Source organism: Protopterus annectens, chromosome 12.part0 (genome assembly GCF_019279795.1).
Source record: "Protopterus annectens isolate FY-2018-M chromosome 12.part0, PAN1.0, whole genome shotgun sequence".
In the NCBI taxonomy this organism is placed as follows: Eukaryota; Metazoa; Chordata; order Ceratodontiformes; family Protopteridae; genus Protopterus; species Protopterus annectens.
In genome coordinates, this window is record NC_056746.1 from 16,424,157 (window position 1) to 16,437,914 (window position 13,758).

The 13,758-nt window shown below is 38.8% G+C and overlaps 1 protein-coding gene across 1 annotated transcript in view; it reads left to right on the forward strand.

Moving 5' to 3' along the window:
• Positions 1-12,651, forward strand: part of ITIH6 (inter-alpha-trypsin inhibitor heavy chain family member 6) — a 539,081-nt gene extending 526,430 nt beyond the window's left edge. Inside the window, exon 16 of the mRNA XM_044090532.1 lies at positions 11,478-12,651. Coding sequence (XP_043946467.1) covers positions 11,478-11,722 — 245 coding nt within the window. The 3' untranslated portion in view covers positions 11,723-12,651. The remainder of the gene's footprint in view (positions 1-11,477) is intronic.
• Positions 12,652-13,758: the final 1,107 nt, after the last annotated feature.

The window sequence follows — 13,758 nt, forward strand, 5'->3', positions numbered from 1 at the left end:
CAAAAGAACTGTTCTCAGTGTAAATTTGCCCTGATTCCAAAGTAATTGCTTTTGGTGTAAATCACTTCCTTCAGTGTAAAGCCTATTCATAAACAGCCTTACACCAGGTGCTAGGTTCCAAAAGACATGCTCTCATTGCAAGTGGTCACGTACACTGAACAAGTTTTTTGGAATTAGGCCCTGATGTTCCACGAAAGAGCCAGAATCTATGCACTGCAGTGAATGTTTGGTCAGTTTAGAAGCAGTTCATGGAAACCAGATGCAGATCTCTGATTATTTGTAATATACTGCCTCCAAATGTTATCAGTAAAGTTTTGTGGTGTCACCAAATAATTCAGTTGTCTACGGAATATATACATTTTAATACAAAATGCTGTTTTACTGCCTCACACTCTGAATCCAGAACATTCCTATGAATAAAATAAGCTTAATATATTATTTTAAGCTTACATTTTATTATTTTTATGAAAAATCTGTACTTTGGAAAATTACGGTTTAAAGGTCAACATAAATATCGTAATGAGGATAAACATTTGCTACATAGCTTCTGAAAATATTGGGCTAAATTGCTCCCAGGTTACTGCTCATTGTTTCAATAAAATAAGATTTAAGGTATGTTTATAATTAAAGTGTATCCTGCACTGTGTATAATAACTAACAGATGATGCATTTATTACAGTCCTGTAGGAAAACAAATAATTCAATTAATCTGATTATAAATTAATGCAGGGCAGAATTATCCCATCCAGAATGAAGTTAAGCAATGCATCTGCATTCTTAACTGTAAGAGTAACTGCTGAGAAAGACATTTGTTTTAATTATACTTAAGAAAGTAACCCAGTAACCCCGCCCCCGAATCCTGTATATAGGAATCTTTACGTGTATATGCACAAATCAGTTACCAAGTAGTAATGCTACTTTATATCACCCTGGCACACTGTAACTAAGGAAGACTGCATCATTTTGGATCTTAATTTAAGAATATGTGCACTTATGTTGCACCACATCCAAATCCATAAGGAAATAATTATTCACATGTGCTTTTAAGCCTGATGCTCTCTGGTAGGGAGAAATCACAGGTTTAGGAAAGTATGATGCCTTCCTTAGGCCAGCAAGTTTAGGACAATGTGAGGCCTTCAAGTTTAGGACAGTACAAGGTCTTCCTTAGGCCAGCAAGTTTAGAACAACATTGATTCCTTCCTTAGGCTGGCAGTGTCATGCATTCTTTGCTAACAAGGTGCCATGTTTTCTTCATTTGAAGGTGGACCAAAGTGCAGAGTGTAAAACATATTTGCTTAGTCACTCTCAGCTGTGTTGTCAGTTTCCTGTGCTCCTGTACATCTGCTAATCTCCTTACTGCAAACCTGATCTCCTTCTCTCCCATAGATGCTCCTGTCTTTCACTTTGGGGGGTTCCTTTCACTGCACTACAGCTATCTCTTCATCATTGTATGCTGAACAGAGCTAAATATGTGCTATGCTGTATTTCATTATGATTTCCAATGTAATTTATTTAAATATGTATGTATATAAATCTGCATTTCACTTCAGTGTAATGATGCAGCAATTTATTAAAATGTTTACTTCCAAATATGCAGCACATATTCTTCAGGCCTCTTTCTCATATATTGTAATAGCATCACTAAGAAATTCTGTCTAAAAACATTGTGTCAAAAATCACTGTACAAAACCACTTGTTCAGTATTGGGTAGACAAAGTATTTTATCATTTTTTTTACAAGGTCGTAGGTTTATAAGAAGTATGATAAAATGTTAGTGTAAAAGTAATAAAAATTAGAGTTTCAAGCATGTATTTACTTTGTAAAGTAACATTCTCAGTGTTTGCAGCTTTTAATATTTTGATCACTGACTTGTAATAAATTATTTCCTCAATGCGTCCATTAAAAGTGGCCCTTGAATAGTGCATGATTCAACAAAGTATGTTTTGTTTTTCATTTTTGCATTCTGAAGAGGCAATTTATTTATAAGAAAGGCGTCAAAAAGTATCTATTATTGTCTGTATTAGTGATAAGGGGGATAGAGCCTGATTACATCCCAGGTGACCCAAGTTCAGCTATCAGCTCAGGTGCTTAATGTAGAAGGAAGGAAGGATGGTTCTAGCCATGGGGGAGGGGGGGCAGATGTTCTCACCTGGCTTATCACATGGCTACTATGACATGACTCTGTTGTGCAGCAGAAGCTCATTATGTAGTGGGGTGTTTGGTCTGGAAAAAGTGAGCATGGCCATCCAAGCAGGTAATAGTAGCCCCTGTTGGCATATATGGGGGATCACGCATGCATGGACAGAGGGGGCATAGGTGGCTTTCATAGTGATGTGAGTGCTCACCTTACCATGGACTGGAACTTAACAGGGGTTAGGTTCCTAAAATGAAAATACTGTCATTGCTGCAATGTCAGTGAGACCACAAAGCATCTTCATGGTTGCTTGGATGGCAGCCCCTTAGAGACTTTATAGACAGTAGACATGAGAGCAAAAATGCTACAGTAAAAATAAATTCCTTCCCCTGTGCACATGAGGTGATTTGGTTGCAATCACATGAACATGAACCCACAAGTTTTTCAGAAACAGCAAAACTATGTATATCTAGGCTCAATCATGAACTCAGGCTTGTAAGAATGTTAAGTTTTCATCAAGTCTGCACACGTGTCTTTATATGCAAGTAATCCCTTACCACACCTCATGCATAAGACACAGTTAATACTAGAGATGGTTTCCTCAGCCATGTACTCTGCAACAAAACATTTTGTTTAGAGAAATGCTGATTTTTACACAGATAGTTGGACAGTTTTTGCTCAGCCATACTGCTTCTGTAGTATCCTTGGTATAATGCTTCAAACATATGCTAGAAATTAATAAAATACTTAATGCTGTAGTTATAAAGCAAATAAATGCAGATCTTTGTATCCAGACGCATTTTTTTACCGCCGTGCCATTTGAACGAGTTTTAATGCTAGTAGAGTAAGGGAGACATAATACATAGGAGAGATTTTTTCATGCAATATCAAATGAAGATGAGCAAATATCTACTGTGTCCGCATTAATTATTTCACCAAGTTTTACGCTGGATGCCCTTCCTGACGCAACCCTCCCCATTTATCTGGGCTTGGGACTGGCGCAAAGAAATGCACTGGCTTGTGCATCCCCAGTGGCTGGTTTGTGAGGGCAGCACCAAGGATCAAATGGTGGAAATTGAAAAAGGGTAATTGTGAGGTGGAGTTCAGGGAAGAGTTAAGACAGACACTGGGTGGTAGTGAAGAGTTACCGAATAGTTGGGTAACTACAGCAGAACTAGTAAGGGAGACGGCTAGAAAGGTGCTTGGTATGACATCTGGACAGGGGAAGGATGACAAGGAGACATGGTGGTGGAATGAGGAAGTACAGGAGAGTATACAGAGAAAGAGATTGGCAAAGAAGAACTGGGATTGTCAGAGAGATGAAGAAAATAGACAAGAGTATAAGGAGATGAGGTGCATGTCAAAGAGAGAGGTGGCGAAGGCTAAGGATAAGGCATATGAAGAGTTGTATGAAAGGTTGGACACTAAGGAGTGAGAAAAGGACTTGTACCAATTGGCTAGACAGAGGGACCGAGCTAGTAAAGATGTGCAGCAGGTAAGGGTGATAAAGGATAATGAGGGAAACATACTTACAAGCGAGGAGAGTGTGTTGAGCAGATGGAAAAAGTACTTTGAGGGGTTGATGAATGAAGAGAATGAAAGGGAGAGAAGGTTGGATGATGTGGGGATAGTGAATCAGGAAGTGCAATGGATTAGCAAGGAGGAAGTAAGGACAGCTATGAAGAGGATGAAGAACGGAAAGGCTGTTGGTCCAGATGACATACCTGTGGAAGCATGGAGATGTTTAGGTGAAATGTCAGTACGTTTTTAACCAGATTGTTTAATAAAATTTTGGAAAGTGAGAGGATGCCTGAGAAATGGAGAAAAAGTGTTTTGGTACCGATTTTTAAGAATAAGGGTGATGTGCAGAGCTGTAGTAACTACAGAGGGGTTCAATTGATCAGTCACAGCATGAAGTTATGGGAAAGAGTAGTGGAAGCTAGGTTAAGAAGGGAGGTGAGGATTAATGATCAGCAGTATGGTTTCATGCCTGGAAAGAGCAATACAGATGCGATGTTTGCTCTGAGAGTGTTGATGGAGAAGTACAGAGAAGGTCAATAGGAGCTGCATTGTGATTTTTGTAGACTTAGAGAAAGCATATGACAGGGTGCCTAGAGAGGAGTTGTGGTATTGTATGAGGAAGTCGGGAGTGCCAGAGAAATATGCAAGAGTGGTATAGGATATGTACGAGGGTAGTGTGAAAGTGGTGAGGTCTGCGGTGGGACTGACGGATGCGTTTAAAGTGGAGGTGGGAATACATCAAGGATCAGCTCTGAGCCCTTTCTTATTTGCTATGGTGATGGACAGGTTGACAGACAAGATCAGACAGGAGTCCCTGTGGACTATGATGTTTGCAGATGACATTGTGATCTGTAGTGAGAGTAGAGAACAGGTGGAGGAGACCCTGGAGAGGTGGATATATGCTCTAGAGAGAAGAGGAATGAAGGTCAGCAGGACTAAGACAGAATATATGTGTGTGAATGAGAGGGAGGATAGCGGAATGGTGAGGATGCAAGGAGTAGAGGTGGTGAAGGTGGATGAGTTTAAATACTTGGAATTAATAGTTTAGAGTAATGGTGAGTGTGGAAGAGAGGTGAAGAAGAGAGTACAAACAAGATGGAGTGGGTGGAGAAGAGTGTCAGGAGTGATTTGTTACAGACGAGTACCAGTAAGAGTGAAAGGGAAGGTCTACAAGAGGGTAGTGAGACCAGCTATGTTATATGGGTTGGAGACAGTGGCACTAACAAAAAGGCAGGAGTTAGAGCTGGATGTGGCAGAGTTAAAGATGTTAAGATTTGTACTGGATGTGACGAGGGTGGACAGGATTAGGAATAAGTATATTAGAAGGTCAGCCCAGGTTGGAAGGTTTGGAGACAAAGCCAGAGAGGCAAGATTACATTGGTTTGGACATGTGCTGAGGACAGATGCTGAGTATATTGGGAACAAGATGCTAAGGATGAAGCTACCAGGTAACAGGAAAAGAGGAAGGCCTAAGATAAGGTTTATGGATGTGGTGAGAGAGGACATGCAGGTGGTTGGTGTGACAGAGCAAGATGCAGAGGACAGGAAGAAATGGAAACAGATGATCCGCTGTGGCGACCCCAAATGGGAACAGCTGAAAAAAGATGATGATGATCAAATGAAGATGAGTGCTTGAGTGCTTTAATTAGCAGTGCACACTGAACCATCCAGCAGTATATCAGACTGCTTGCTGTGGAGAGGGTCATAACCAGATATAGGGGATTTATGATTATATTATTATTCTATAAAAACATTCATCATGAGTAACACAAGATGGATTACTAGTTCTAATATCTTCCTTTTCATAGGGGAAAGCATCAAGGTAGTGTTACTGATATTTAACCTTTTCTGTCAAAGGAACGAATACCACCAGGATGATGATGAAGTTCTTTTACTAAGGACAAAAGCGCTAAATAAATGGATTTTCTACAAAGTGGTCAGCTGCCTCCTGTCATCCTGGTGGCATTCTTTCCTAGTTTGTGGTTCCTGTTTTTCTGTCAAAGGAATAATTCAATCATCAAAAGTCCAACTTTCTTTTACTAGGAAGTTAATGTAACAATAGATCATCCAGTGCAAGTCATCATTTTCTCTCCCTCTCTCCTTTTTATACAGGTCTGCATTAAGCTCAAGCTAAAACGTCTTATGCATTGGTGATCTCTTGCTGTTAGCTCAATTATAGGAAAGGAAGAGAAATGCACACCATTCTGAAGTATTAGTATACTATTTATAGTATACTATTATATAGTATACTAGTATAAATAGTATACTAGTATACTATTTATACTAAGTATACTATTTAACTCCATCTCTTTGTTCCCACATTTTTACTTTTTCCTTTTTCTTGCCCTTGCCATACTTTGTATTCCTATTCTATAGTACCTACCTGTTAATTATAACCTCTGCCTATCTCCTTTTTCCTTTTGCTGTTCTCCTTTTTTCTCCCTTTCACTGAAAACCCTTCACTGTAAATTAGCTCATCTCTACTTATTCTTCAACTGACATTCTATCACAAGCTACATTCACCTGTTACTTACCCACTATTATGTCTCCTTTACTCAAAGCTTTTTTCACATATATCCTACTCTTTACCACTACTATAGCCACCCTAACCATACCTTATTATATCACCTTCTTAGAAAATATCTCTTTACATGAACAAAATCTTCATCTCCAACAAACTTTACCAACCTCTTCTTTCAACACACTCAATCACAGCAACATAACCTGTTCCTCCAACTATCTACTACCAAAATACCACAGAAAAACTCATGTGTCATTTTACTTAAACAAAAAGAATCATTATAACTCACCTAAGACCCCCAAATTCCATTTTGATTCCCAGCATAATCTCCTCCTACATGGAGATATTCATCCCAACCCTGGTCCCCATACTAATTCTAACTTTAATCTAAACAATATTACTTCACCAACACCATCGTCGTGTACTAAAACGGCCAACTCCCTTCTAATTGCTCACCTTAATATTAGAAGTATAAATAACAAAACTCACCACCTTCATGCACTCCTGCACCTACACTCATTTGACATTCTATGGCTTACAGAAACTTGGCTAAAACCCTCTACTCAAGACCAGGAAATCACCCCTCCAGGCTATAATATACTTAGATGTGACCGAATAAAGAAGAAAGGAGGAGGCATTGCCATTATCTATAAATCTAATCTCCAAGTCACCCCCTACAATGAACTTCCTTCACTAGACTCCAAAACCGAAATACTTTCTATCAAACTTCAAATTAACAACAACAAATCAATATATCTAATTTGTATGTACCTTCCCCCAGGAAATAATATCCATATTCTAGAAAACTTACTTAGTTCACTCTCTAATCAACTACCCCAGGAAACCATTATACTTGGTGACTTTAACATTGACTGGATAACCTGCTCATCCCAGCACCCTACTAGCCATATAAACCTCTATGAGTTCTCTCAATTAATAACCTCTCCAACTAGAATCCATAAACCTAATAAAAAAGAAACTACTCTTGACTGGATCCTTACTAATAACCACCCTAACATCTACACCCCAGGAATGCTTCCCGATAATATTAGTGACCATATGCTCACTTATGTTATTAGACAAAAATTGCATATCCCAACTACCCATAAAGTCAAGATATCCCGCTCAAATAAATTCTTCAACCCGGATAACTTTCTGACGGAATTGAAAGCATGTGACTGGTCTCCACTGACTATCCTTGAACTAAATGAAGCAGTGACCTACTTTAATACCCACTTTCTACAAATCCTTGACTATCATGGTCCCATTCACTCTACTAGGACAAGATCTAAATCGGCACCTTGGCTAACTAAACAAACTAAGCAAAAAATGCACCTAAGAAATAAAATCTGGGCTAAATGGAGAGCTACTAAATGTACATCTGATCACCTTCTCTTTAAACAATTAAGAAAGGCTACTAAGAAAGATACTCTTAAAGACAAAAAGGAATATTATCTCCACCTTCAACAAACGAGTCAACACACCCCTCAAAAATTCTGGTCAGGTATTAACAAACTTCTTAAACCAGGACATTCTACTACTCCTACCCCTTCAGACTTTAACCTCAACAATTCCTCCCAGATCCCAGATGCCTTTAACAAGTATTTTACAGAAGCCATTCAAACCCTAGCGAATTCATTACCCACATCTACTACTACCTGCCCTAATACCTCTAATGCCTCATCTGATACCTTTCACATTCAATCTGTTGCTACATCTCTTATTTATAAGCTTCTCAAAAAACTTAAACCTTGCACCCCATCCGCGGACCAACTCCCATCAGAATACCTACAAATTGCTGCAGAAGCTATAGACTATCCCATATCCATACTTATTAATAGAACTATCTCTGAAGGAAAAATTCCCTCCATATGGAAAATATCTCATATAATTCCTCTACACAAAGGGGGCTCCTCTACTGAGTTCTCAAACTTTCGTCCTATTGCCTTACTCTCCCCATTAGCAAAGATTATGGAAAGATGTATACACAAACAACTTCTTAACTACCTTCTGCAAAACAAACTTCTAGCCAATTGTCAACATGGTTTTAGACCTTCTCACAGCACTACAACTGCCCTCCTTTCCTTCTCTGATGCTATAAATAATAATAGGAACAATAATCTTTTCTCATCAGCACTATTCCTAGACCTGTCAAAAGCCTTTGATATGGTTAACCATAATATACTCCTTGACAAACTAAATCTCTATTCTCTTGGTTCACAAGCACTTCTATGGTTTAGGAGTTATCTCCAAAACAGGCAACAAGCAGTGCTATGGGACAACAACCTTTCTTCCTTACTCCCAGTAAACATTGGGGTTCCACAAGGCTCAATCTTAGGTCCCCTTCTTTTTTCATTATTTATCAATGACCTGCACTTGAACATACCCCAAGCCATCTGCATTCAATATGCTGATGATTCAACTTTAATCTGTGCTGCTAATAATGTTTCCTCCCTCCAGTCCCTCACCCAAACAGTCTTCCATAATGTAGAAAAATGGTTTATGGAACACTCCCTCCTTCTTAATGCCAAAAAAACAAAACTTCTTCTCTTTACTCCTACGCACAAATCTCCAACTCCTTTCTTCACTATCTCCTCTAATAATGCTACCTGTATTAACCCAGATATGACCGCTCGCCTATTAGGTGTAACTATTGATAACCATCTTAATTTTGATGACCATATTAACAACACCATTAAATCAGTTAACAAAAAAATAGGTACTCTCTACAGAATTAAACCCTTTCTTACCCCTGCAGCCAGAAAAACCATGGCCCAGACCCACCTGATCTCCACCCTTTTCTATGCCTCTGCTATATATACTAACTTATCTAAAACCAACCTTACCAAACTCTCTACCTGTTACAATAGCATAACTAGATTCATTACTGCTAACCCCTTTAGAACTCATCACTGTCACAACCTCAAGCAACTAGATTGGTTAGAGCTAAATAACCACATACTCTATCAACAACTACTTATCATTCATAAGTCCCTTCACTACCCTGATGCTACCCCTAGCCTTACAAAACTAATTTCACCATATAAAAAGCTAGCCACACTACGCTCTGCTAATAAACTCCTAGTGGCCTTGACTAAATCATATAATAAAGCTGGGGACTCATTATTTTCTAACTCTGTCGGGAAATTCTGGAATCAACTCCCTCATGAAATAACTAACTTAGACTCTACATCCCTTTTCAAAAGACATATCAAAGAACATCTTAAATCCCATTGGTTATGTCCTTGTGCTAACCCCGACTGAAATTACTTCATTATTTCCTAACTTCCCCCCTCTCCCCTTACTGGGCCTCTAAATAATAGGTTTAATTGTTGACTGTTATATCTTTGATATTGACTCTACCTTAGCATTTTTTTTCTCCTGCATGTTTTCCCACCTTATGTTCTGCTTATCTGTCTCTTATTAATCTAACTTTAGAATATTGCATACCTTGTAATTTTACTGATATCTGCCTTTTTTTCTGTTAACATGCTTTTTGCCAGTTTTAGTTTTTGTTAAATTCTTACACAAGTCTACTCTGGTACTTTTTGTATTATGCTTATCATTGTTTTTTTTGTAAATGATTGTTTACTTCGTGTAATTGGAGCTTTTCTCCCCGGGCCTCTAGTGAAAACGGATATATGTCCAGTTAGACTAGCCCGTTCAACAAATGTAAAATAAAATAAAATAAATAAAAATAAATAATAATAAATAAATGTTATAAGCTGTGATTTGTCATTCTCTGCGTTACAGTACCAGAAATAAAACTTGCACATTCCTCTTAAGATCCTTAGAAACTTTGAATTTAGCATATTTATATAGACATTTATCCTTTTAAGTGCATCTAACATTCCTCACCCCTCCATCCCTTCCTTCCCCTTGCCCTTTTTCTATATATATATCCCACGCTCTCCTGAATGCTTTTGTGGATTCATTCCCTAATCCTCAGGTCGGTAGCCTATTCCAAGGTTCCACAACTTTCTTTCTGGGATGTTCTAGGGAGTAGTCAGTCCCTCTAATCTGCTGCCTGTGAACCCTTCTTCCATCTCTGTCCTTATCTGTTCAGAATGACCTCTAAAATTATCTTTTACATCAGTATTTTGTCTTAAGTGAGAAAAGCCACTAGTAATATTCTTTGTGCTGCATCCAGTGATCGTTATGAATTCTTTCAGCAGCCTGATATCCTTTGCCTTATATTATCTTCAGAATGGTGTGCAGTACTTAAGATGCGGTCTAGCCAAGATCCTGTATAATGGTGTGCAGTACTTAAGATGTGCTCCAGCCAACATCCTGTATAGTAGAAGCATTACCTCTTTGCTTTTGGAGTCAGTAGTCCCCATGAAGATGCACTCCAACATTCTGCTTGCTCCTGTCACTGTCCTCTCATTGTACTTCTGGTGGCTCAATCAAAGCATGATCAACACCCCCAGAGCCTTTTCCTGCTCTTTTGCTGTCAGTTCCAGCCCTGTAACTGATATGTCACACCAGGGTTGTGTGTTTGTGCTGAACATCAGCTGTCACGTGTCTTCTACTTATTCAGCCGTCCCACATCCTTTTCTAGTGCCTACCCTCCTCGTCTTCCACTGCTGCACCTATTATGGTGTCATCCGTAAAAATGTCAGTCTTGTTCTATGTTCTCTGTGCCCTCAGATATGTCTGATGCAAACACATATGAAATGTATCAGACCCATAATAGACCCCCTGCATTACTCAAGTGATCATTTTCCTAATTTCTGATATTCCCCTTCTGATCATAACTGCCTGTATCCTGCCATGCACGCACACAGCTATTCACTTCCTTAGTCTCTTTTCATGATCCCAACCTCCATCCATTTTTTTCTTATCAATCTCCTGTGTGGGACTGAGTCAAACTCCTTGCTGAAGTCCAAACAAACTACATCTGCTAATACTTCCTGTTAAATTCACATATAATTCAATCATAAAACTGAATCAGATTTGACCATCAGCTCTTTCCAGCTATGGACCAGTTTGGGCTATTAAACTGTAGGTTATTGTCTTCTAGAAGTTCTACCGTCCCTCCCAAATGGATTCCCTTCATGAGTCTCCCTGCCATTGTTCTTTGGCTAACAGGCCTGTAGTTTCCAGGACTTTGCTTTCTGCTTACCTCCTTGCACAAGTGCACCATACTTTGTCTTCTAGAGGTCTGTATTGAAATAATTATTTCCCTGTATTGTTGTAAATGTATTGTTTATTTCACCTAGTCTGTATTTTTAAAGCATGTTCACACTAACAATACACATTGTTGCTATAATAACAAAATCTGCACTGTCTGCTTCACAGGTCAGTTTCTGAATGCTGATATTCGCCTTACCCGCATGACACAGCAGCACCATTTGAAGGCAACAGCGGAGCTCAAGTCAAAGAACAACATGATTCCTGTGGTCTTGGCAATGAAGACAATGATGACGGACTCCTTTTTGTATCCCCATGAGTCTTGGTGCTGGGAGGTGAAGAAGGAAGATGTGGACAATATCATTGATGGGACATATGAGGATTACATCATGTCACACTTGCTGCAAGTTTAAAGAAGAAATGCTAAACTCTTTTGGACCCATTGTGACTCACTTTGAATCTGCAAGGAGAAGTAGCCATCAGTAAAATCTCTAGTTTGCTGAAGGAATCAGCACAAAAGGCCACATTTGCCAGATTACTAACAAATCACTGCTCCCTGATAAAACGTACATTTAACCATTCTGTTTATTTCCTTTGTGACTTTCTTCAAATGAACTGCCTCAGGTAGAAGCTGACATGGTGGGGAAAAACTATGAAGAAAATGGCATATATTCTCCAGTAGGCATGGATACGGAATGAAACTGCCCCCACTGATAAGCAGTATTTGGGCAGCTTTTCCAGTGCCCTTTTCTTGTGCTGCCTATAAACCTGTGAGCCTATTCAAGCTTTTGTTAACAGCAGTTGTAAAGTTAATAACAAGGTTTTCCGAAGTGCTTGTGGGTAGCATATGACATTGCTATTGTAGATGGTTGGATCCTCTTTAGTATCACTTCATCCTACTTTATTTCAGTCATTCCAGCTTCTCACTGTCATTACAATGCAGTACATCTTTTATTTAGGCAGTCTAGTATGACATTGCTGTCTGGATGAATGAGCTTGGATTATAGCCATGCTGGGGTACTGTTTCTGGTATTTCAGTAATGATGAGAGGGTGGTGGAGTTGTGTTTCATGCTGCTAATAAGTTTGAAGCATTACGCATTCAAATTAGATTACTCTGCTAAGTCATAATTTTAAACTACATTATTTAATACTGTAGCTGTGGTCCTCCTAAACATGCTGTACCTTGTATAGCAGTAATAAGTAAATAAGATGGCAGCTGTTCTGTAATTACACTATTTTCGAAACATTTGCTTTTGAAAGCTCAGGAAATGTTCTTGCTCAGCTGCAAGAATTATTAAAGAAGGACAGGTGGATAAAGGTAAATAAAAATCAGCTGTGAAACATAGGCATCATTATTACATATACTGACTTTTCTGTGTTTTCTTTGTAATTTCTGTACTTATCCAAATTGTCTAACTCCTTCTGAGTATAATACAGTATCAGTAGAACTCTGTATACAGTTATCAGATGCTGCAAGCCCTGATTAACCACTCCAGGAAAGGAAACAAGTAGGTTGGGGGCATATGTATATAACTAAGGGGTTGGTGCCCAAAGGTAGTACAGAGTATGGCTAGTGTACATTTGCATATAGACAATGATCTATTTTATCTTTGCTTGACTGCATTCTGTCAGAGTACTTGCATGACTGCCACATACGTATGAAGATAATTGCTTTCCCTCTCTGGTATGTACTGACAGAGGGCTTCTGCAGCAGTTATCTGGGCAATGATGTGATGATAATACTTTATCCTTTCCACTCAGATACTCCACCTACAAAGCTAAGTCCCTCATTCTCACCTTGCCCACTCATGAATGTTACAGTCTCCCATCCCTCATATGTAGTCTGACCATCAACTCTTAGTAAATGTCCTTATCCTCACATAATGAAGCTTGTTCCCAACACCAGCTCACTAAGCTTATGCTACTACACTCATGTTACTACATTTTTATGGTTGACCAACTGTATCTTGTAACGTAACCTGCACAGATATGGGTACCAAATAAGCAAAAGACTGAATTCTGAGTATAAACATGTTAACTGTTACCAATTAACAGCCAAGTCCAGAAGTCCTGGCTTCTTCTGATGTTTATGCCACACTAAAAAGAGATGGCAGTGATCTCCCTACCACTAAACAGTTTCACTGCTGTTTACTGACAACTTAAATTAGCATTCTCTGTGTCATAAACACATATTTCACTGGATATCTACATTTTTAATCTCCATGAAACTTGACGTGCTGCTAACTATAGATGGGGCAGTGTACTTCCATGAAGTCTCTGCACATGCAATTCATTACACTGAAAAGGAGGTATGAGCTCTTTTCAAAACTGCATATATATTTTAACCTTTGAGTCTGACAATAGCCTACACTGGATGGGACATTGTACAAGAACTAAAACCTTTAAATCTGAAAAAAAGATCATCTTTACCTTTCTATACACAATTAA